Source organism: Plecotus auritus, assembly GCF_963455305.1.
Source record: "Plecotus auritus genome assembly, chromosome: 9".
NCBI classification, from domain to species: domain Eukaryota; kingdom Metazoa; phylum Chordata; class Mammalia; order Chiroptera; family Vespertilionidae; genus Plecotus; species Plecotus auritus.
Window position 1 is genome coordinate 32,113,792 of NC_137783.1, and position 26,946 is coordinate 32,140,737.

The 26,946-nt window shown below is 38.0% G+C and overlaps 1 protein-coding gene across 1 annotated transcript in view; it reads right to left on the reverse strand.

Annotated features, from left to right (window-relative positions):
- PCDH15 (protocadherin related 15) overlaps positions 1-26,946 on the reverse strand; it is a gene marked incomplete at its 3' end in the record, with an annotated part of 1,266,261 nt that overhangs the window by 37,313 nt on the left and 1,202,002 nt on the right. The window contains exons 31-32 of the mRNA XM_080641959.1: positions 20,186-20,401; positions 10,606-10,694 (exon numbers count right to left, since the gene is read on the reverse strand). Coding sequence (XP_080498085.1) covers positions 10,606-10,694; positions 20,186-20,401 — 305 coding nt within the window. The remainder of the gene's footprint in view (positions 1-10,605; positions 10,695-20,185; positions 20,402-26,946) is intronic.

Below are 26,946 nucleotides of genomic sequence, written 5' to 3' on the forward strand. Positions count from 1 at the left end.
TCTTTACCTCAAACTCTTGCTCCTGCAATTTTTGGCCAGAGTGCACACGCAGATGAACTTAATAACTGGGCTTCAGAAACACTACTTAGTCTTATTAAATGAATCACAGCAGGTAATATGCAAAGATGTTGAGCAAACTCAACATCTACATATAAAACAAAAGATTATTCAATATTCCTTTCCTTGATTTCCTATTCCCACAGTGAAACAACCGTGAAGTTGCAAAATTTCCAGTTGCATAAGCTGCTTTTCTCTTCTTTAATCTGTGTGAATTCTGGTCAGAACTGCTTGATTAAAAATTGTTCAAACACACTATAAAATAAGTTCTAAATTTTTTTTTCTTGCAATAAAAACAGTAATAACAAGTAAGTCATCATCAATTCCTCACCATCCGTTTGGTAACAAAATGTCATCCTGTGAAGCACAGTGCTCCTTACATCAGTTGTTTCCTTCATGGGTAGTTACATGCCTGGGACTGTGCTCTCTATACCAAAAAAATTGTACTTAATTCTTATAAGATTCACAAAACGAAGGCATAGATAAAAAAGGCATTAATGCCTCCATTTCACAAGTGGACATTGTAGCTTTTTAGCTGCAAAGCACTTACACTCTTTCCCTAATTTGAAGAATTAGCTTTGTCTCCAACAGTCACATCTAGTAGGATTTTAATCAGTGGTCCCGTCCTGCCAATATCCTATGCCATCAAAGGCTGCATGTGACTCAGAGCAGGCCATTTCATTTTCTCTGGAATTTGGTTCTTGAGTCAAAGAATATTTTTCTTTTTAAATTTTTTATTGATTTTTGATTTACAGAGAAGAAAGAGAGAAACATCCATGTGGGAGAGAAACATTGATCAGTTGCTTCCCAGGGATCAAACCCGCAACCTGGGTATGTGCCCTGATCAGGAACTGAATCCGCCACCATTTGGTGTAGTGGACCAACCACCTGAGCCACATTAGCCAGAGCAAAGACTCAAAATTTTTAAAGGGTTGGAAGTCATGCACTGGAGGTGCACCAGACAGAAACTGCATATCCAACTATACCTGCTGTTGCTTTACAAGCCTCTGCAGCTGCCCTTGTTCTTGACTATTTTCCAGCCTTTTTTTCCAATCCCTTTATTGATATTGGCAGCACTCAACAGCCTTCCAATAAATTTCCACTTGCTGAAGTTTGCCTGAGTCTATTTCAATCACATTAGAACTAGTATGCATGTTTCATTTTAAGATCCAGTTGTACCAAAGCCTCGGTCATGTTTCTAATTCTCTCATGGTAGCAACACTTGTCCAATTTCCCTAGTCCAGTGGTTGGCAAACCGCGGCTCGCGAGCCACATGCGGCTCGCGAGCCGTGGTTTGCCGCTCTGTTGACTAATGAGTTTGCCAACCACTGTCCTAGTTCATAGGTCAAAGTTCAACTACTGAGCCACAGTGTTCCTCTTTTAAATGCTTAGGTCAGTGGTCGGCAAACCCATTAGTCAACAGAGCGGCAAACCGTGGCTCGTGAGCCACATGTGGCTTGTGAGCCGTGGTTTGCCGACCACTGCCCTAGTCCTACTCTAATTGGTCTTACTAGACCCTGAAATTGTATTGATCATTAATTTTGTATTCTGTTTAAAGTTGCAGGGTTGCTCATGATAGAGTTTGATAAAACTTTGTATTATAGAAAAATCCAGTCATTTAAATTTGCCTTGAACCTAAATTCTTGGAAGCAATCTATACTAATAAAAGAGAAAAATGGTAATTGACCGTCACCCCGCAACGCCCACATCCAATCAGGAGGGAATATGCAAATTAGCAGGACAAAGGTGGCAGAGGCCATGGAGCCAGCCAGAGCAGGCGGGAGGCTTGGGTCACCCCCGGTGACGGAGGAAGCCAAGCTTCCTGCCCACCTGGGCTGGCCGCTGAAAAAGGGGCCTGTGGGTAGTGGCCACAGAGAAGACTGGAGCAAGAGGGAGGCTAGGGTCACCTGGGCTGGCCGCTGAGAGAGGAGCCTGCAAATGGCCCTCAGCCCCTCACCCAGGCTGGCCACGCCACCATCGGGGTGAGGGTTCCTGCTGGGGGGTGTGGCCAGCCTGAAAACGGCCCTCAGCCCCTTACCCAGGCTGGCCATTCCCCCATGGGGTGAGGGTCCCCGCTGGGGGGCGTGGTCAGCCTGAAAACAGCCATCAGCCCCTCACCCAGGCTGGCTAGGCACCCTAGTGGGAACCCCCACCCAGAAGTGGGTGTGGCCAGCCTAAAAACAGCCTTCAGCCCCTCATCCAGGCTGGCCACACACCCCCAGCAGGGACCCTCAACCCATGGGGGAGTGGCTGGCCTGAAAACCACCACAGGGCCCCTCACCCAGGCCACCCCGCCCCCCAAGGGAACCCCCACCCTGATCTGGGACACCCTTCAGGGCAAACCAGCTGGCCCCCACCCATGAACCAGGCCTCTATACTAATAAAAGGGTAATATGCTAATTAGACTGGGAGACCTTCCAGGAGACCTTCCTGACATTTGTCTGGAAAAAGCCATGGTGGCAGAGCCAAGGTAGAGGCGGTTAGGGGCCAAGAGGGGAGGGCAGTTGTGGGTGATCAGGCCAGGATGGGATGGCAGTTGTGGGTGATCAGGCTGGTGGGGGGGGGGGGCTGATGGGGTTGAGCAGGCCAGTAGGGGAGGGCCAATGAGGGGCAAGCAGGCAGTCAGTGGGGGTCAATTAGGGGCAATCAGGCCGGTGGGGGGGGCAATTGGGGGTGAGCAGGCTGGAAGGGTGGGCAGTTGGGGGTGAGCAGGTCCACAGGGGGGGCAGTTGGGGCGAACAGGTTGGCAGGGGGGCAGTTGGGGATGATCAGGCTGGCAAGGGAGGGCAGTTAGGGGCGAGCAGGCTGGCAGGCAAAGTGGTTAGGGGCAATCAGGCAGGCAGGCAGGTGAGCGGTTAGGAGCCAGCAGTCCCAGATTATGAGAGGAATGTCTGACTGACAATCCCTGTGGGATCGGGCCTAAACCAGCAGTCAGACATCCTCCTAGGGGTCCCAGATTGGAGAGGGTACAGGCTGGGCTGAGGGACACGCCCCCTCGTGCACAAATTTCATGCACCAGGCCACTAGTATATCAATATAAAATATAAGTACTTCAATCAAATGCATAGCAGATTAACATTTGATTATGGCAGACTGTTTCAAAACAAAGAACTGCATTTGATTGATCTGAGAAGTAAATGCAGTGCAAATGAATTAGTATCCTATCTAATAAAAGAGTAATATGCAAATTAACCATCACTCCGCTATATCCACAAGCCAACCCCACCAGCCAATCAGGAGCGAGCATGCAAATTAAGCCAACCAAGATGGCTGCAGCCACGGAGCGAGCAGTAGGCTTGGTTTTCCCCAGCAATGGAGGAAGCCAAGCTTTCTGCACACCCTAGCTGGCTCAGGCCTCCACTCAAGGCTACAAAGTTTCAATTATAGAAGATAAATAAATCCCAACAAAAATGGCTGTGGCCATGGAGCAAGCAGGAGGCTTGGCTCCGCTCAAGGCTAGAGAGTTTCAATTATAGAAGATAAATAAATCCCAGACACCAGGGCCTCCACTTGGGTCGCCGGGGGGGGTGTGGCCAGCCTGCAAACCACCATAGGCCCCTTGCCTAGGCTGCCCCACGGCCCAAGGGAACCCTAACCCTGATCCGGGTCACCCTTCAGGGCAAACCAGCAGGCCCCCACCTGTGCACCAGGCCTCTATCCTATCTAATCCTATCTAATAAAAGAATAATGTGCAAATTGACCGTCACTCCAATACACAAGATGGCTGCCCCCATGTGGACACAAGATGGCTGCCACAAGATAGCCAGCAGGGGAGGGCAGTTGGGAGGGACCAGGCTTACAGGGGAGGGCAGTTTGTGGTGACCAGGCCAGCAGAGGAGTGAAGTTGGGGGCGACTGGGCCTGCAGGGAAAGGCAGTTGAGGGGGACCCAGGCCTGCAGGGGAGGGTTGTTAGGGGTGACCAGGCCTGCAGGGGAGGGCAGTTAGGGGCAAACAGGCTGGCAGGGGAGCAGTTAGGCATCAATCAGGCTGGCAGGGGAGTTGTTAGGGGGTGATCAGGCTGGCAGGTAGAAGCAGTTAGGGGCAATCAGGAAAGCAGGCAGGCGAGCAGTTGGGAGCCAGCAGTCCTGGATTGTGAGAGGAATGTCCGACTGCCCGTTTAGGCCGACTGCCCGTTTAGGACCCCCTTGAGGGGTCCCAGATTGGAGAGGGTGCAGGCTGGGCTGAAGGACACACCCCCATGCAAAAATTTCATGCACCGGGCCTCTAGTGTTAATATAATTAACATAATGTTTATTTTATATGCATATAAATATAAATACATGTATATATTTTATGTAAATATATGAATATGTTTATGTGTTACATATGTTTGTTATATATATTTACATATAAATATATATAACATGTTTTACTGTGCTACCACATCATTAATGTCCAATATAAAAATTATTTATTTAAACAATTTTCTTAAATATTGAAAGGAAAATTTAACTGAAACTTTTTCTATGCAAAACCTTTTTTTAAAAATCTAAACTAAGAATAATAATATATAAGTGGCTCAGTTAACTAATTTATTCTCAAACCAAGTTTTGAGTAGATGCCCCTAAATTTTAATTTACAACATCACTTTATCTAGTTACCTATACATGTATCTTCAATTACTTGCAATTAGAAATTGCCTTATAAAAAAATTAAATGTAGTCTTAACTGAAATAGTTTCATAGCTATTTTTCACACTAAAATATTACAGCAGCCATCTTCTCAATTACATAACTGTGTGAATGAGCCAAACTAAAATTACCATATAAGAGTTTCTGGCACTGTGTGCTCAGCTCACTCCCAAGAAAAGATGTTGGATTTTTAATTAAGTTTGCCTCCTAAAACATTAACAGAGGGAATATTTAGGAACCCAGCCTGCTGTTGGTCCACAGATGTAAGTCCAAATTAAACCTACACCACTACTATGTCTTTGTGGAAAACATTCAACCTCTCAGAATTTCAGAGAACTCATCTGTACAATGAAGAAAATACTCAGACCTACTTCCAAGGGTCTCTGTGAGAAGTTAATTGAATAACACTAATTAATGGCACAAAACCCAGCAAGAAAAAAAAGTGCCATAGATGTTAGATATTTGTTGCTACAGTTAAAGAAACTCCTCAGATTTCATCATTACAAACTCTACTTAGCCTTTTGTTCAGGAAATTGGTTTATATTTAGCTGGTAACATAGGGAGTCCATTTTAGGTACTTGTCAATATTTCTTCAAAAGCTGGGCTAAACAAATCAATAGGCTTTGCAGATGGCCAGAGGGATATGTAATACAGGCTCTCCTGATATTCTGAACTTATTTCCTCTGTTAGTATAGACCCATAGAGACTCTACACACACCATATGTTAAGTAATGCTCTTGGTACCATGAAACTTTCTTTTCATGGCCTGAGGAGATACCCTCTCTATGATGTTCCACAGGATAAAAACACTTTCCTATAGTCTGGCATTTAACTGAGAATTAGTTCTGTCTTTCCACCAGAAATGATTACAGAATACTATTACTATCACATGTATAATTTTATCAAATTCTTCAGCGGTTAAAGTAACAACTTTCATTTTTTCCATTTGCTCAGACCCAAACCTAGGATCATCATTGTTTCATGCATTTTCTCATACATTCAATCCATAATAAATTTTGTAGGATTGTACCTTCAAAAATATACCCATACTAGAGGTCCAGTGCACAAAATTTGTGCACTTGGGAGGGGTCCCTCAGCCTGGCCTGCGTCCTCTTGCAATCCAGGACCCCTCGGGAGCTGTCCGCCTCTGGCTAAGGGGATCAGGCCTAAGCCGGCACCCAGACATCCCTCTCGCAGTCCAGGGCTCTTGCAGCCTGGGACCCCTCTCTCCTTACTGCCTGCCTACAGTGGAGGTGGGAGAGGCTCCCATCACCACTGCTTTGCTTGCCAGCCACAAGCCCACCTTCAGGCTGAGTGGCGCTCCCCCTGTGGAAGTGCACTGGACCATCAGGGAGCAGCTCCAGCATTGAGCGTCTGCCCCCTGGTGGCCAGTGCATATCATAGCGACCGGTCGTTCCACCGTTGGGTTGATTTGCATATTTCAGTTTTATTATATAGGCTTATAATCACTAAAGTATGATTTGTTATACCAGGAGCTATAATTTCCAGACACATTTCAGATGTATTATAAATATTTCATTAAGATAGATTCATCCACATCAAAGCATTAACTACGGGAATAAAGTTCTCTATCATTGATTTTTCATATTGTATTTAGAAAGTAAGAGTAGTGTTTGAGCAACTCTGAGACCTAAGTTATCAATTCCAATTCATATGGTAACACAATATTTCTAAAATCTTTAATTTATACATTTTGAAAATGCCATTTCTGTAGTTTCTTAAGAATTTAAATTTTAGCATCCCAAACTTCTTTTACTCATTGGGACTTCATGGTGAAGTGGGAGGAGAAAGGAAGAAGACAAAAGGTAAATATTTCTTAGCTTCTTCTTTAGACACTATTGCCAATCATTTGTTGGTTACATTATCAAGTGTCACTGATCTTGCCCTTCCAGCTATTTCTCCTGCTCCTTAATCTCAAGAATTTGTAAGAGAGACAGACTCACAAAGAGATAAATCCTAAGGTAAAACTAAAATACTTCAGAACATAGATGTGCAAGGCCATATGTAGGGGGGCATTGGATTAGCTGGAATATGTTAATATGATTAAAAAGGGGTGAGTTTCATTACAAAGGGGTATTGGTTAATTCTATAAGCATAAAATAACAAAAGTAATAAAAAAATTCAGTAGAGCCCTTTAAGCCAACTCCAGGGAAGTGAAGAGCAATCATTAGCATCACTGTAGCAGCTAACATTTACTGTGAGCATCCTACTTTCTAGGCACTGAGCTCTTAGCCATCAAAGGATACTGACTCCCTTTGCAAATAATTTTCCACCACCAAATGGATATATTAGGTCATTATGTTTTCCTTTTATCAACTCTCCCAGTTTGTACTTGTTTCATGCTTACCAAGGAAACTTTGGATTATGATTTGGCCTCATATAAGGGTCTTCCTAAGAAAAAAATATAAAAGTGATGACCAAATGGAATTCTAGTTTTCCACTTCATAGGACAGGGATATCTCATGGGAAATATAAAAAATGGCTTTGATGATGTTGTGACTTGTCATCTAAGAATGTCTACAGGAAATGAATGTGCTGGTTAGTCCTATCACTGGAACAATAAATTCTTATTTTTAATGAACAAATTGGAAAAGCTAACATTGTGAAGACAGTAAAAAGATCAGAGGTTAGTGGGGAGGAGAGAGATGACTAGGTGGAGCAAAGAGGACTTTTAGGGCAGTGAAACTACACTGGATGATACTATAACTAGAGGCCTGGTACACGAAATTTGTACATGGAGGGGAGGGGGTCCCTCAGCCTGGCCTGCACCCTCTTGTAATCCGGGACTCCTAGCAATCTGGGACTGCTGGCTCCTAACCACTCACTTGGCTGCCTGGCTGATCACCTCTAACCACTCTGCATGCTTACCTGATGACCCCTAACCACTCGCCTGCCTGCCCAATCACCCCTAACCGCCTCTGCCTCGACCCCTGCCACAGCAGCTTCATCCGGAATGAAGTCCAGAAGGTCGTTCGGATCTTCAGTTTAATAAGCATATTATGCTTTTATTATTATAGATTATGGGTACATGACATTATACATTAGTCCAAACCCACAGAATGTACAACATCAAGAGTAAACCCTAATGTAAAGCATGAACTTGGAGTGCTAATAATTGGTCAGTGTAGCTTCGACTATAATCAATCTGGTACAAAATGCAGGGAATCTATAGGAATCCATGGGGAGAGAGAGCATATAGGAATTCTTTGAATTTTTTTGCTCAACTTTGTTGCCACTATAAAACTGCTCTTAAAAAAAGTGCATTTTTTTAAAGAGATGAAAAATTTGTGAGCTTACGAATCTCTAATATAATACAGGCTTTGAAAAATTTATTGAAAGAAATCAGTCATATGCCTGCTATGACTTACTGTACCAGAAAATTTACATTTAATTTTATCTAAAGTATCACAAAGTTGACATCCTTATTTCAATATACAAGGTGAGGAAGCATGGTCTTACGTGTTAAATATCTTGCTCAGAAATCACACAACTATAGGAGGATTCAAACTTGTCTGAGTCTGTAATCTGAGCTCCATTACTACACTACCTGCTCTTTGAGTAGAAAATCCAAACTCTGGCCTGTCTTATCCTACAGTCTTTGGGCTACTAACCTCATTTCTGTGTATCTATTATTCATTAAGTGTTCATGATTTCCATTGTCTGAGATGGCTTATATCATTTAGTTCTTATCACAGTTCTTGGATATAAGTTTTATTAGCTCTTATCAACCAACTAGAGACCCGATGCACGAAATTCGCGCAAGGGGCTTGGCCCTTACAGCCCCAGCTGCCTCAGCCTGCTCTTGCAGCCCCTGCTGGCCCTCACAGCCCCAGCTGGCCCTCGCAGCCCTGGCTTCGTCCGGAAGGTCGTCCGGATGGTCATTCTGCTGTTCAGTCTAATTAGCATATTAGCGCTTTATTATATAGGCTGGTGAAACTGAGTCTGGGAAATATTAAATTATATGCCCAATGTTGAATTTCGAAACCTGTTATACAAAGTCACAGCTCCTTTCATAGTGATACAGTTCTTTCAAGACTTGAAAGTTGACTGGTTTTTCTCATTCATATCTTCATATCCACTTAAAAGGAATAAGTCATATAAATTGCTATGAAATGATACTTTTATCTGCCATTTTTTTCAGTTTTCATAAATCGTCTCAATATGATGAAAGGTGCATTATTATTTTGGTTTTACAAAATTTATAACTGTAAAATGCATTGAGTACTTGCTATACAACTGAAATTATAGCAGTGAAAAACAGATTTTTCTGTTCTCATGGAATTTATATCCCAGTGGGAAATTGACATATAATAAAAATATTAGATAATACTCTGAAGAAAAAGAAAGAAAAAAAAAGGTTAGAGAAGCAATTTTGAACCTTATTCATCTCATGGCACACATAAACTAATTACTAAAATTCTGTGGCACTCTAAAAAATATGCTATATTTTTTGCCTATCTGACAAAAAAAAAATAGGTATAATTTTGATTCATTCACATCAGTTGGCTACTGTTGTGTTGGCTGTTGTCATTTTTTTATTTGGGAAAAGAGGTCAATGCCCTGACTATATAGTCAGGTATTAGATGTTTTTTAAATTTTTGTGGCACACCAGTTGAAAATCACTGGGTTAGAGGTTGAAGAGAATGTCATCTCTTTTGGACAGTGTAATCAGAGAAAGCCTACCCCAATAGATGACATTAAAGCAGCTAAAAGACAGGTATAATTCCAAAATTTTCAGGTGTAATTAGCTATTATTTTGATAAAAGTTAAGCATATATAATACTTTCAGAGGTAAACAAGACACTGTATTATCAATATTCCATGCATACATGTTGACAGTCACCTCATTTGTAGGAAAATTTTTATGACATCCAATGGTTCAGTTTTATAAAAGATCAACAAATAATTGTTGCAAAACACCTATGCCTCATTATAAGGGGATCACTCATGCCTTAATTAATGCCTATTGTATTTTATTTGACACATAGTTACTGATAGTTTAGTTACCTATCTGAAGTTTCTCCTGGGACTTTATAAGTAGGAGATATTTTGCTAGAGAGAGGCAGATTAACAGTGATAATTGGCATGTGTCAACCAAAATTCAATAGAAGACATAATAATAAATAAATACCAATTTACAAATTATGAAATGGTGGCAGGTTAGGTCAGGGTAGTTAAGAGTAAAAGAGTAAAGACATTTTAATAATCCTTGAGAGCACTCAGACTATTAAAGGCCAGTTGTTTAATAAATAATCACAACTTTGAGTAAACAATAACATATTCAGTGTACTCTGTTCAAGGCAGATGGGCATGTCATATATTTTAGAATAATTAAATATATATCATTTAAAATTGGTTTTTGAAAAAAATAAACTTTAGCCATCTAGGTATATCACTCTGAGAAATAGCATCCCTGGACTAGCTGGATCGCTTATTAGATATTGGGCTATTTGAGTAATTTGGGACCAAAAAATTGTATATACACATTAACAGCTGATAGCTCAATTTTGAAAATGAAGTGTGTTTCAATAAACACTGCCTTTATAATTATTCAAAGTGTGTGTAAACATTTTTTGGGACATCCTATATACTAAAATAATTAATGTGATGATTTATTTCTTATATTCTGCATTTGAGGTTATGTTGATGCATCAATCAAGGCATTCCAAATTAATATCTTTTTACATCTAATTTCCAGTCCTATTTGAAAGTACTCTTAGAACCTCCTCATATTTCAAATAAAACTACTTACTTCAGGAAAACAGCAAGCTAAATTATTAAGACAGTGTGAGAAAATATATGTTTAAACTGAACATTATAATGATTAAAATTACCTAATCCAATAAAAATTATAGCTGTATGAAAATAAATACGTAAGTAAACAAAAATTCATTACTCTGTAAGGTCTTCTATCTTTTTTTCCACCAGAGTCGGGGGCACATTAGAAACAATGACTTGCATGTCCAGCTGATTGACAACAGAGACCTGAAAGAAGAAAAAACAGAAGTTGTTTGGCTTTTACTCATTAACATTTCTATAATTAGATCATTTTTTATTTCTTCTCCACTCTGCATTTCACACAGTGGTTTTCATTTTTAAATTTAGGAATACATGATTTTCAGTCATGTAATTTTCATTAGATGTCGGGGCTATGTTCGGAATGACAGACCATTTGTTGTTTACTTAGAAGTTACAGAACTTTAAGTGACTTCCACTGTTGTTGATTTTGTGTTTGTTGCCTTTCTTCATTATTAACTAGGGCATAAAAGATGTTTTTGTTTTTTAATTAGGTAGGTTAAGAACACTCAGAAAAACAAAAAAAAACACAGCCTTTATTTTATAAATCTCAAGAGATCATTTAGTCATTGTGACTAAGAATCTGTGATATGGTTAGTTAGAATAATTCATTTAATAAAACCATCATATATAGTCTTGTTGTTGTTAATCCTCACCCAAGGATATTTTCCCATTGATTTTTAGAGAGAGTGGAAGGGAGGGGGAGAGGTATATATAGAGAAAAACATCAATGTGAGAGAAACAATGGACTGATTGCCTCCCACACAAGCCCTCACTAGGGTCAGGGATTGAGCCTGCAACCGAGGTATGTGCCCTTGACCGGATTTGAACCTGGGACCCTTCAGTCCTCAGAATGATGCTCTAGCCACTGAGCCAAACCGACTAGGGCATCATCATATATAGTCTTTATGTCTGCTTTAAGACAACTTTGTGAAGATAAAGACAAATATACATGTAAACTTACATATGGGGCTGAAATTAATTTTAACAGCTGTTGATTTCATCCTACTCATTTAACATTAATAGCATTTTTTTCTGTTCTTATTTAGAAAAATGGAATAAAAATAAAAGCATTTATTACCTGCTTACAACATACAATTTACTTTTTTCCTCTATACACTACAGGCTTTAACTCACTTAATTCTAACAACCACCATATCAGGTAGTTATGATTATTATTCAGTTAAAAATAAGAAAACTAATAAACAAAGAAACATATAACAACTTGGGACTGATTAGTGCAGGCTGACTCCAGAACATGTGCTCTTTACTATTACCCAATATGGATATAAAAAATGTAAAGTCAAATCACATATTGTCTTGCAAGTAAGTTAGACACTATTAGAATTATGTGTATGTAATGTACCAGGACCATAAACTGAATACACTGGACTAGGCATATTTAGCATCATATATCTGATCATAATTTATACTAGAAAATAATTTCATGCTGCAAGTATTTTCGATACAGGTTCCAAGTTGTCTACATATAGATGCCCTATCAGGAGCCACAAACTTAGTGTCTTCAAAGACCAGACAGGTAATCTAAATGAGTGAAGTAGCCAAAAGCATGAAATAATAGGGAGAAGTGGAAATGTGACAAATCAGAGCCTATGACTCATCGGAAGAGGTCAACTACTATCTCATCTCTAGTGATATGGCCATACGGGAAAACAGGTCCAGATTGGCTGAAAGATTCAGTGTTTTGGGAGAAGAAATCCAAACTACTATGTGAAATAATGCAATTAATTAGCAATCTTTCAAACCATTGTTTGAGCCCAGTCATTTGTGTTCTGCAGTGTATATTAAGCCAGGCATCTGTCATATTTCCAGCTATGAGCAAACATGGAACATTGGCAGTTACAGCCTTGCATCCCTAACTCATTATAGATGTCTGGGACCAATGTTTACATTTTTCTGATTATATCTTCACACACACACACACACACACACACACACACACACACACACACACACATCTAATTTTACTAGAAAATAGATTATCACAGTTTTTGTGTAACATTTTTTTTTCTTATTGGTCCTGAGTGAAAAAAGAGGCAGAAATTACCTAGAAGTATTTTAGTTTTGTTTATTTGTTTGTTTATTTGCTTATTTTTGTTTTTGGTAGTCTACATGGCAAAAATCTCTAGAAAAATGTATATGATACTTCTAAAATTATTTTCTCCTTTCTTTTCTCCCTTCCTTAGTCTGTCCATTCCCCTCTCCCTCTCTTTCTTCTTTATCTTCTTCCCTTCCTTATCTTTTCCCTCCTTTCTTATAACACTGGATCAGACAATGTAAAAAAAAAAAAGAAAAGAAAAAAAGAAAAGGAAAGAATTCTGACAAAAAGCAAATGGCCTGGAACAAACAGTAGCCATGGAGTGTTATCTCAACAAGAACAGATTCCTCAACCTTCTTTGTAGTTTGGTGGAACCATATGATGTTCTGATAGATATAAAGTTAGTGAAAAGAAAGAAATTGCTTAAGTATTTTCTGTGTGAGTCTTTTCTTCTTTTTCAATTTCTATCCTAATAAAGAAGTCATAGAAAAGGGCAAAAACATAAGTTGAAGGAAACCGAGTCCCTGTGTTTCCATTTATAGGAAAGCTGTGGAGAAAGTCACTCAACCACACACACTCTCATTGCAGTCATGTGAGAGAAAAATCACATTTGTTTGTTTAAATTTCTGAAATGTTGGAGTTTTCTTATTACGCAGTAAGTCTACCATGACAAATACATAGGCATCTATTACATGTGGCTGTCAGATTTTTAGAATTTCCCCTTATATATGTTCTGAGCTTTTGAAGTTTATTTACAAGTAAACTTTTGGAATGCAATCACCTCATGTGCTAGGACCCTATTTGGAAGCAAAATTTCACCTAGCAGATGTAAGTAACTCTATTATTTGCCTTTTAAGAATAGTCAGTAATTTCTCAGAAAGATAAATTACTGACTCAAAGGGAATTTTCAATTTGTTAATAAGCTTAGGGGCTACATTCTGACTGAATCAACAGAATAAATTAAGATTTCACATCCTCTGGAATATATGTATATTAAGCTTACAATTTATCCAAAAGATTTTCTGATCTTAATAACCTTTGAAAACATACTTTTGTTATTTTTAAGATAGAAAATTTATAATTCAGATAAAATGTCTTACTGTATTTAACTCCAAAATTAGTTGTTTCAGACTTACCTGTTAAAAGTTACATTTAAAATTTTAAATATTTTAAAAGTATTAATATATGGTTTATATAGAATGTGTATATGTTGGACCATGCAAATGAAGAGTAAGCTATTATAGTTTAAATTCTGATTTTCAAAAAAATAAAATCCTATAACCCTAAGTCTTTGGTTTCTTCCATCATCTATAGGAGAGATATTTGAATCTTTAGCATTACTGAGTATTATTTGTTACTGTTTCCAGTATAGCTTCTATGCAAATATTATCAGAAATACAATTCAGTTTATTATACAAAACCATAAAAATTATGCTTATTAAAATGCTTAATTTTATTCTTTGTGTGTTGATCACTAATGAAAGATTTTAAAGAAAATATACCTATTATTGTGAAAATTTATTTTTGTCACTAGGTATGGTAAAAAAAAAAAAGGAAAGAGAAAGTAACATTTATGAAGCTTAGAATTCTAAAACAAGAGATTGTCAAGTTACATTATTTCCTAAGTCATTTTAATTCATCACAAACCTCTTAGCTTTCCTTGCCTCTCCCATTTTTCCCATACACTTTAGATAGTACTGTCCAATAGAAATATAATTTGAGCCTCAAATACATACCAGATATGTAATTTAAAATTTTCTGGCACTCAAAGAGGAAAAATAGTGAAATTAATTCAATAATACATTTAACACAATGTATTTAATATATTATCATTCCAATATGTAATCAACATAAAACAACTTACTAAGGAGACATTTCATATTTTTTCATGCCAAGACTTTGAAATTCAGCATGTATTATACACTTACAGTACATCTTAATGCGACCTAGTTACATTTCAAGTGCTGAGAAGCCACATGTGGCAAATAGCTAAATATTGGATGTTTAGAGGCCCACCAATTCTTGCTTGGAGTGGTCACTGTCTCTCTTACATGGTTTGTAGTATAATCTCACTTTTCTTGAAAAAAATACAAGATATTTTAATAGCCTTTTAAGGTATGTGTGTGTTCTTCTTTGATACTATATCATGATGCTACATTGTGAGAGGAAACATTCTAAGCAGAGCCATGGCCAAATCTCTAAGTAAGAGCACGTCTGTCTGTTTGAACAAAAGCAACTTGGCCAGTATTATTGGGTTTGAATGAGTAAGAGAGAGAAGAGTAGAAAATGAGGTTACTGGAGGCCAGAATCAAGGGTCTCATATATGACTTGAAAATTTCTCTGAGTAAATTGGTATTATATTAAAAGATTTTGAACTAGGAAATAACAGGAGCTGAATTACATTTGAATCACTGGCTGTTACAATTAAACTGGACTGTAGTGTAGGAAGAATAGAAACATGAGAGCAAGTAATGAGTTTGTGCAATGATATAGGTAAAATATGATAGTGGTTTCAACCAAGTTTAAACAGTAAAAATGTTGAAAAATGTGCAGTTAATAATGTACAGTAATAACAGTATTTACTAAGGGATTGAATCAAGAAATTTTAGCCGAAGGAACTCAAAGATAATTTGGGCATCAAGTGAAGTTGGGAAGACTATAAATGAAAGAAATGTGATGAGGAAGTGAAGTTCAGTTTAGGAAACATTATATAGATATCTTTATTAGATATTAATCTGTAATTATTGCAAGTACAAATAGATATATGAGTCCACTCTTTAGAAATGAGCTTTGGGGTAAAGATAAAACTTTAATATGCTTTAGTATATAGATGATATTTTAAAGTTATGAGTCTGAATGAATTGACTGAGTCAATGAGTACAAGTAGAAAAGAGAATTAATTAATGTCTGAGCTATAGGAAAACTCAGTACTAAAGGGTGAGGAGAAGAAACTGAACCAGCAAAGGAACCAAGAAGGAATAAACAGTAAGGTCAGAAGTAAAAAAGAGAGCATGGTGGCCCAAAAGCCAAGTAAAGATAGTAATCATCCAAGTGCTGCTGATGGTTCAAATAAGATGAAGACTGAAATTACCAGTCCATTTAGTAACAAGAAGCCATTGATGATGTTGACATAATAAGTATGGATGAGTATTAGCACTGACATTATGATTAGAGAGAGTTTGGAAGAGATTAGATGGTGAGAAATCAGTCAACTCTAACAATGAATGTTTATGGAAAGAGTAATAGAAATGAGTGGTACCTTGAAGGAGATGTAGATTAAGAGGGTTTTGAACATAAAAAGAAAAAAAAAAAAAGCATGGTTATGGGAATCCTAATATATAAAAAGCCAGGGGCTGTCACGATTGAAACAACTAGATGGATGACCAAACAGTAGGCTGCGTGTGGTGACAAGGCCAGCAGGGGGGTTAGTGAGGGACGACCAAACGACTGAACAGCAGGTAGTGTGGGGTGACCAGGCCGGCAGAAAGGTTAGTGAGGGACAACCAAACGACTGAACAGTAGGTTGTGTGGGGAGACCAGGTTGGCAGGGGGGTTAGTGAGGGGTGACCAAACAACTGAACAACAGGCTGCATGGGGCGGCCAGGTTGGCAGGGGATGGCAGTTGGGGGTGACCAGGCCGGTGGGGGGTGGGGTGGAAGTTGGGGACAACCAGGCTGGTGGGGGGGGGGCAATTGGGGATGACCAGGCCAGCAGGGGGGGCAGTTGGGGGCGACCAGGCCGGCGGGGGGGCAGTTGGGGGTGTTCAGGCCAGCAGGCAGAAGCGGTTAGGGGTGATCAGGCTGGTAGGAGGGACAGTTAGGGGTGATCAGGCAGGCAGGCAGAGGCAGTTCAGGGTGATCAGGCTGGCAGGGGGGCAGTTAGGGGTGATCATGCAGGCAGGCAGGTAAGCAGTTAGGAGCCAGTGGTCCCAGATTGTGAGAGGGATGTCCGACTGCCATTATTTTGGAAGGCAGCAGATTGGGCCTAAACCAGTAGTTGGACATCCCCCAAGGGGTCCCGGATTGTAGAGGATGCAGGCTGGGCTGAGGGGAGCCCCCCCACCACCACTGTGCACAAATTTCATGCACCAAACCTCTAGTAATCAAATAACGGGAGGATTGATATTAACGATGAATACAGAAAATGAGAGAGCTGTTGAAACAATGTCCTTGAGTTGGTGAGTGTGATTTGAATCTGTTTCACAGGTCAAGATAATGGTTCCTGATAAATGCATAGAGAATCCATCTAATAATAGTAATAGTAATAGTAATAGTGATAGTAATAGTAATAGTAATAGTGACAGTGACAGTAACAGTAACAGTAATAGTAATAGTAATAGTAATAGTAATAGTAATAGTAATAGTAATAATGCAAAGAATGTCAGTATAAATCCTGGTAGGTAGGAGAATTTAGTGATTAGAGTTCTCCAAGTATCCTTCTAAATGCTTTAATGTTATCTTTCAATGAAATATGTTGCCAATTAATTAGGCAATTAGTGAGCATGTGGAGAAGATATTGAGAATTGTAAGAAACAAGTTCTTCTGGAAGAGGAGGAATGTGAATGAGCCAGGAAATACAGAGTGTGGTTATTGAATAAATAAGAGCTCACTTGGGGGATTTCATCATTAATTTAAAGAAAGACTAATTATATAATTATGTACATGTTTTTGCAGTCATACTCAGCATGAGAGAAAGAAGGAAGTTGCAATTAAATACAGTTATGGTTTTGCTAAGTGTATATGACTTAGGAAGAGAAGGCAAGGAAGTTGAATTTTTATGTGATGGAGTGCTTTTAATAATTGAAAATGCATTACAAAACTGGTAAGCAGGAAAGAGAGCACATGGGGGTTAGAGGAAGGGTAAAAATATAGCAGGCTAAATGAATTAAAGGTCCTGGTGAGGACACAAGAGTGCTGGGGCTAGCTGAACACATTCATTATTATTGTCAGAGAGTGGGAAGTTTGAAATGGAGGTTATAGAGGGGTTGCAGTAATTGGTAATGGCTAAAATAACTCTGGTTGTTAAGTGATTTTTAATAGGGTAGATGGTAAAGCCATTGGAGGAAAGCCATTCAGGGAAATTTTAAGTTTAGGATACTGGAAGATTCATCTATGCATATAGCAAAATTGCCAAAAATTAGGACAGAAGAATTGTTGGAGATAACTCTGGAGCTAAACTCATTGAAATATGTTGGGGATTGAGCAATGATGTGGGTGATCGCAGCAATAATATGAGGCAGTGAGTAAGTGACAGAGACAGATGATGAGAACCAAGGTTGGATTCTTGGGAAGAAGGAAAGATCTAGAAGCAGCAATGTGGTGCACTGAGAATAATACTTTGTCAGTAGGTAGTATGAAGACTGTGGCAAACATATATAGAACAGAACACAAAAGCCATTATTTTGGAAGGCAGCAGAAGTGTATTCTCAGGGGAGAACCACATTTGCATGAAGCAAGGTTTTATCTAAATTAAAATCTTATCTTCATTCACCTTTACTAAATTTTAAAAGATGGTTTCTTGTTGCTTTTAGGAAAGAGTTCCAATAATTTTAATATATTGCTTTCAGTTTTTATATGAACCAACTACTTCCATCTTCAGCCCTTTCATTTAGTCACTTTCCTAGTCTTATTCTTCAGACTGAGTGAATATTTATCATTATTCAGACCTGCCATCACACTTTTCTTCTTGGTTTTGGTACATTGTTGTTCTCATTCCATAAAATGTTTCTTTCTTTCCATATCTCCCTTTTCTTGATTTAAAGAATTTTAGATCTTACAAATATTATTTGCTAGGAAGGCATATATATATGTGTGTGGGTATATATATATATATATACATATATATATATATACCCACACACATATATATATATAATTATAAATATAGAACATTATGATTTAAATTTAATTTTTCTCAATATAGTTTGAATAATTTTAAAGGTATACTTCATAATTTCCACATAATTTATAGAGTCCAAATAAAAATCCCATAAACTTCATATTGCTTATTTACATATTATATATATAATCTACATAGTTACATTTTATAATATTTTAATTATGTTTAATATACTAACTTATCATTTAGCCTTAAAGTACCACAGTGTGCATATCTTAACAGGAAGAGAAATAGCATATTTTACCTAATGGTTACAGATATTAATTTGATCAAAAATCTATATCAACCTTAATATCTTCTATGTCAAAAGCTTCTTGGCTTAAATTGGCACTTGTTTTTTTATGCAGCTTTACTATTATAAATGAGAATGTTGTGGCCTTCACACCCACCACAATTATGGTGATTGATCTTTATCTAAAAAGAAAAATAGCCCTAACCGGTTTGGCTCAGTGGATAGAGCGTCGGCCTGCGGACTCAAGGGTCCCGGGTTCGATTCTGGTCAAGGGCATGTACCTTGGTTGCGGGCACATACTCAGTGGGGAGTGTGCAGGAGGCAGCTGGTCGATGTTTCTCTCTCATCGATGTTTCTGACTCTCTATCTCTCTCCCTTCCTCTCTGTAAAAAATCAATAAAAATATTTAAAAAAAGAAAAATATTTGATCACTGATGTCTGCATAATATGAAGATTAAAACTGTCCAAAGAATTAAATGAGGAAAGCTGTGAAAAAAAGATTTAATAAGATGTAAGAAGCAAAGAAAAATTATACTTGATTCTTTTTTTTATATATATATTTTATTGATTTTTTACAGAGAGGAAGGAGAGGGATAGAGAGTTAGAGACATTGATGAGAGAGAAGCATCGATCAGCTGCCTCCTGCACACTCCCTACTGGGGATGTGCCTGCAACCAAGGTACATGCCCTTGACCGGAATCGAAATCGAACCTGGGACCTTTCAGTCCGCAGGCTGACACTCTATCCACTGAGCAAAACTGGTTAGGGCTTGATTCTATTTTTAAGGGACAAACATTCCCAATAATAATTATACTTATAATTTATACTAGATTTATCAGAGAAAAGTCCAAATAACGATAGAGATTCCATGGAATGGATGCATTGGTGTTAAATATTTTGAATAAATGCTAATAGAAAACCACCCTTGGGAATAATCTACCACTGAAATTCTAAAGAAAAAGTCAGAATAAAGTGATATGATTGACTGAAACCAAATGTAACTTAGTCAAGGATCATCAATGTCATCAATGGGACTTTTGAACAACAAGAAAAAAAAAATCCATTGAAACATGAACTTGCTTCAAAACATTCCTTTTTTTCCTTAATTACAAAAGGCCTAAAAGTAATTTAAACAATAATACAAATTATTTTAATTTCTACAGCACAACTCTGCAAAGCATTTTAAAAATTTAAGTAGCTCCAACCTAATATGTTTAAAAAATGAAATTTGCAGACCAAATAGAAATCCAATGCTTATGACATTGTTGTCAAAAGCATAGAAAAACATATGATGTATTTCCCAAATGTCAAAAAAACCCAACAACTTTAAAGCTATATATTTTTTATATACTAAGCTATAGCTATCAACAACCTGGATAAAATTAATCACATTTATATTTTAGAAAGCCTATTTCAAATAAATTTAAAAGTTCTATCAGTTAAAAACGTTGACCCCAGACTAGTATGGCATCTGAAGACTTATCTACTTACAAGTACATCTGCTTTGCCACTTAGTCCCGTCCCATAGTTGTCAGTTGCGATGACTTGAAACATGAAGTAGGACCTCCTCATGTTATGGAAGAGCATGGCCGTTTTGATAAGCCCTGTATATGTTTCCACCACGAATCCTTCTTTTCCTTCTTTAATTGGTGGAATTATGAGTCTGTATGCTATGGCACTATAATTGCCAGTATCTTTATCAGTAGCCTAGGAGGGAAAAAAAAACACACAAGTTATAAATAATCAGGTGAAAAAATAACCCTTATTAAAGGGCTTGTTTCTGCTTATAAGATTGATGTTCTTTGTGTAACAATAATGCAAAAAAGCCCTCCTAAAAGTCTACTTTTCTGGATGCTGTTAGATAGATTTACAGACTTTGTGTCCACAGGGCTCAAGGATTATATTAGAATAATAACTACTGAACTGTGAATAAAAAGACATAGACACTAACAGAGCCCATTTGATAAACTGGGTGTTTTGACTGGTATGTCAGATGGGTTCAGCTCTGGGCTGAGATCCAAATTGGTTTAAGGATGGGACTCTTACCTAACCATTGTCTTGCGTATGACATGTGTTTTTTATTTAACCTATTTTTTAAAAGGGAAAAAAATAAAGGCACTAAAATACATCCAATGACAATAAGACAAATTTAAGTTTAGAGCTTTTAACCAGTAAGTCCTGAGTTGCTTAAAGAGATTCTAGTTAGTTAATTTCATATCATAATTATAGAGGGTTAGAATAGTAATCCAACTTATTTTTTACATTATCCCATACCCTGAATATCCAGATTTGTTCCTGGATTGTAGGTACTTACAATCTACAAGTTAAGGGTTCTTAGCATTTAGAATTTTAAGAAGGTAAATAGTTGCTTAGAATATGGTGTGTGTGTGTGTGTGTGTGTGTGTGTGTGTTTAATAAAGTGTGAACATTACATATTAGGCTGGTCTATGGATTCTACTTCAGGGAAATTTTTCAGAATGCCAATTTGAGAATTATTTCATAGTAAAATATTTGGAAGCAGAATGATTAACAGAGTCTTAGTGAATTTATAAAAAACCTACATATATGCTAGTCATGATACTAGATATGTAAGTTTTATGTTATTATTTTATTTGATTATTCTTTTTTAAACTAATGATATGACTATTAAATATCATGGATCAAGCATTTATGATTTGCCTTCGTAATGCTAAGGATTCTACAGAAATAATCTTATTTAATAAACTCTCTGAGGAATGTATTATCCCATTTTATATATTAGTGTTGTCCAGTAAAACTTTTTGGAAATTCTCTAAATATGCTCTAATACAGTAGGTACTAGGCACATTTGACTTTTGAACACTTGAAGTGCAGCTATTTTCACTAAAGAACTGACATTTAACTTGGTTAAATTTTTCAAAATCTGCATAGTAAGTGGTAAAGTAAGTATATAAATAATGACAATACTATAAATTATATAAATGTGTATTAAGGTATATCATGAACTTGACTCTCTGGCTTCAAAATTGATATATGTGCTTAACCATTAAAATATTTCAGGATAACTCTATCCACCTGGTAGATAAGGTAACTTAACCCAGATAGTTTACTTCAGGATAAGATATTTCTTGACTTTTCTAAGAAGTTAAAATTCTCAACTTTAGAATAGAACAAGCTCTAACTACCAGCTCATCTCTTTAGATGATTGGTATGGATTACACAATGGTAGAGCTTAATTTTGGCATTAGAGGAATGGTAATTATATTTCAACAATATTACTTAAAGGGGAAAAAAAAACAAAGAAAAAAATAGTTATCAAAGTTTTTCTTTCTAATCTTTGAACCCCAGAGATTTTATTAATTTAAAAAGCACATCATAGGAAAAAAAAAGCACATTCCTAACAAAAGTTAAAATCAGAGTTTGAATCAACTAATCAAAGACATTTCTTTTACATACTGTGAGCAAATTTCAGACCAATGCCAACTCAATAAAGCATTTGGTTGAATAATATCCTTTAACTTATTAATACTAACATTTCCCCAGGAATAAACTTTTTACTGTTAATGCAAATTTTATTGAGGTACAACAGACATACTATAATGTACAAATCTTAAGTATACAGCTAAATAAAATTTTGCAAAATATACACATCCGTGAGATATTATATTATCAGCATCCCTTCATGAACTTCTAGTTATATCCAACTCTTCGGGGAAACCACTATCTTGATTTCTAATGCCATTGATTAGTTATGCCTAAATTTAAACTTTATATTGATTGGATCATGATAAAGTCTCGGTCTGACTTCCTTTACTCAATTTTGTATTGTGATATTCTAAACCTTTATATTTAAAAATAGACCCCATAACACAACAATCACATTTAGAAAAGAAAACGCAGTCACAATATTAGCATTGTGATTGTGGGTACATTAAGCTTCTTTGCACAGTTTTTACTGATTAACTTCCAATTTTAATAAAAAAGTAATTTTAACTGACAGTATTGTTAATTTATTGAATTATGTTTACCACAAGTCACCATATTTTATCTTATGGATTAGGTGCTTTTGCAAAGCATACTTTTCCTGAAACAAATAATTATTTAATGCAAAGTTTGGTTATGGAATTAATAATTATAACTTAGAAATACCTATTTCATTTTATTATTTTTTACAGTACATTTGAAGCAATTTGTCAAAAATGAGGTACATTTTTTAAAATTATGCTTACTAGACCTTTATAAAAATATATATAAAACTACTGTCAGTATGTTGTTAGTAATGACTCCACTTTAAATTTCCATTTGTTTGAATCAGCTTGATCCTCTTTGCAATCTCAAGATCTCATTTTAGAAAACGTTCATTGAGGATGATTGTCAGGATCATTATCATTATTTCAAATCTCCCTGTTCTCTCCCAAGTATCCCAATAGTGAAATACAAGTAAGTTAAACAGTGAATAATAAAAATTTCAATAGGTACTATACTTATGAGCAAGTTAAAGGATTTTCAAGCTTAATGTTGAGTCTACTCAATTTTCAACCAACAATGAATTTAAGACTAAAACCTAGATATAATATGTGACTGATTAATGTTTGGTATGTAGGTTATAATCATACAGTTAATAAGCAAATGTTATTTTTACGAAATAAATTCCAAGATATATTTAAATACATAATGAATCACAAAAAATACTGATAACAAAATTAAGAGTACAATTTTAAATCTGGTTGAAGATGTGAAAAAAGTGAGAGTTTCAGCACAGAGTGTATTATATCTCTTTGTTTTCTACTTTTAATAATTTTAAATTTAAGTTTTTGTTTATTTGCATTCTGTTGTGAGAAGCCACCACTTTCCCAATACTGTCTTAAGAGTGCACCAAGGAACGCAGAAGTCCGATGGACCTTGGACATTAGCAGGACTGTGTTGAGATAGTGGTGGCTTGAAGCAATTTCCTGACCTGATAGCCTCAAAGTAAATGTTTACTGAACCTTACTGAACCTTAGAGACGGTCTGTCTGCTACCTGACCTGTTTGCCATGCTTTACTGAGGGCAAGATGTGGATCTAAAACTGAATAAAAAGCGGACAAGGCCAGGTTTCAGTGTGCCTCTCCAAGAAAGAGGTCTCTACCTGGCCCCCCATGCCTTCTAAATTCATATTTCTTACCTAGTGTTTTCATTTGTGCGTTGGCCCCGTCTTCAGATCCTGAACCCCCACTGTAAAAGGTTGCGGCATTCTCTTATATAGAGAGGTAGACTCAATAGGCAGATGTGATTTTCAAAAAAATAGATCACCTAGAGTTTCTTGGCCCTGGCAGGATAGCTCAGTTGTTTAGAGCATTGTATTGTCCAGATACCCCAAGGTTGTGGGTACACTAAGGTTGCACATTCAATCCCTAGTCAGGGTATATACAAGAAGCAACCAATGAATGCATACATAATTGGAATAACTAATCAATGTTTCTCTCAAATAAAAAAAATAAAAAATAAAAAAATATTTCTTATAAAATATCTCAAACATAAGAGTGTATAAAAGAGAATAATATAATAAACACTTGTTTATCTAACCCATGCTTATCAAGTCTGCACATTATACTATATTTACTTTAGATCTTTTTTTAAAATGGCTTTATGGAAGTATAATTTACATATTATAGTTGGAAGATCTTTAAGATCACGTCTGTATTTTATTCCTCTCCTTCCATCCCAATAGTAACCTCTACCATGATTTCAGTACATATTGTTGCCTTGGACTCTTTCATCATTATTCTGAATATATATGCATTCATGTACAAGTGTGTGTACTGTTGAATATAATATAATGGGTACACACATTTATACATATTGATCCATATAACTAGTTTGTTTTAACTACTATATAATATTCCATCTCCAGTTGATTGACATGCAGGTTGCTGACAATTTTTATGTGAAAGGAAGCCCCACAATAAGTATCTTCACTTCCTATGTAGAAATCTCTCTAATAGCTGCACAGCCAGTTACAAGGTAGGGGGCAGGAAAAAAATATATCCAACCACACTAGACTTGCTCTTGCTTGCTGTGCCACCTCTATTTCTGTTAACATGCTGTGTTCTTGGCTAATGAAATGAGGGTCTCTCCCAGACAATTCTTAATGACATGGAAAATGTTCATAATTTATTGTCAAGTGGCAAAATAAACTTCTACACAGTCTGTATTTTGTGATCATCATTTTTAATGAAAGTATTATACCAAAAAGACCAAGGAACCAGCCTGAAGGGGCTATTCTAACATCAAAATAAACAATAGCAGGAAGAGATCATGATCTATTGAATAAAATGGGAACGGGTGTGCTAATACAGAATGAATGAATGAATAAATGAGTGAATGAATGAAGAAAAGGCTCTGGCTTACAGCATAATACCAATAGATGTAAAGGAATTATGGATTCAGAAAAAATATCATTTGATAACCACCATAATAATAACCAATTCAGAAAAAAGTTCAGGCAAGAATCACTAGTGAGTGAAAGACTGATTAAGACCGAATATTTACATAGATTCAAATATTTCCCTGCAAAATAACTATCTATACTAATAAAGGAGAAACATGCAAATCACTCTGCTACACCCACAGCCAATCAAGAGCGAATATGCAAATTAGCCCAACAAAGATGGCAGTGGCCACATTGCTGGAGCGAGCAGGAGGCTTGGGTTGCCTGGGCAATGGAGGAAGCCAAGCTTCCCGCTTGCCCTGGCCGGCCCTGGCCTCCGCTCAAGGCTACAAAGTTTCTTTTCTTTTTATTATTATTTTTTTTTATTAAGGTATTACATGTGTACATATCTTCCCATTGCCCCCCCACCCCACTCTCATACATGCCTTCACCCCCCAGTGTCTTGCATCCATTGGTTATGATTATATGCATGCATACAAGTACTTCGGTTGATCTCTTATCTCCTCCCCTCAACCTTCCCACTGTAATTTGACAGTCTGTTTGATGCTTGACTGCCTCTGTATCTATCTTTTTGTTAATCAGGTTATAATGTTCTTTATTATCCATAAATTAGTGAGATCATGTGGTATTTTTACAAAATTTCAATTATAGAAGATAAATAAATCCCAGATACCTGCTTCTAGCTGGCCCTGGCCTCCGCTCAAGGAGGCACTGAAAAAAAAAGAAAAGAAAAAAAGGAGGGGCTGGGAGCCTGGATCACCAGGGGGCATGGCCAGCCTGAAAACAGCCCTCAGCTCCTCACCCAGGCTGGCCACACTCCCATGGGATGAGGGTCCCCACTGGGGGGCTTGGCCAGCCTGCAAACAGCCATCAGCCCCTCACCCAGGCTGGCCAGGCACCCCAGTGGGGACCCCCACCCTGAAGGGGGTGTGACCAGCCTGCAAACAGCCCTCAGCCCCTCACCCCATCAGTGGGGGTCAGTTGGGGGTAATCAAGACAGCAGGGGGGGCAGTTTGGAGTGAGCAGGCCAGCAGGGGGGCAGTTGGGAGCGAGCAGGCCAGTGGGGAGGAAAAGTGGGGGCGAGCAGGCCAGCAGAGGGGGGCAGTTGGGGGTGAGCAGGCCATCAGGGGAGGCAGTTGGGGGCGAGCACACTGGCATGGGGGACAGTTGGGGGTGATCAGGCTGGCGGGGGGGCAGTTGGGAGCGAGCAGGCCAGTGGGGAGGAAAAGTGGGGGCGAGCAGGCCAGCAGAGGGGGGCAGTTGGGGGTGAGCAGGCCATCAGGGGAGGCAGTTGGGGGCGAGCACACTGGCATGGGGGACAGTTGGGGGTGATCAGGCTGGCGGGGGGGCATTTGGGGGCGAGCAGGCCAGCAGGGGCGGCAGTTGGGGGCGAGCAGGCCGGCAGGCAGAATGGTTAGAGGCAATCAGGCAGGCAGGCAGGCAGGTGAGCGGTTAGGAGGCAGCAGTCCTGGATTGTGAGAGGGATGTCCGACTGCTGGTTTAGGCCTGATCCCTGTAGGACATCCTTCAAGGGGTCCCAGATTGGAGAGGGTGCAGGACGGGCTGAGGGACACCCCTCTTCCATGCACGAATTTCGTGCACCAGGCCTCTAGTTAATTATAAAAGCAAAAGAGTCACTATACAGTGAGAAGCCTAGCCAACTCTATTTTAATTCAGTGATCAAAGTTAATATCACCAGTAATGGGCCAAGTCATCATCATGTGTCACCTGATTGGATGCCATGAGGACAACACATCATTATCACTTCTGTGATATTTCTGCCAAAACTGCATAACTGAAATCTAACCATGAGAAAACATCAGACAAACCCAACATCCAACAT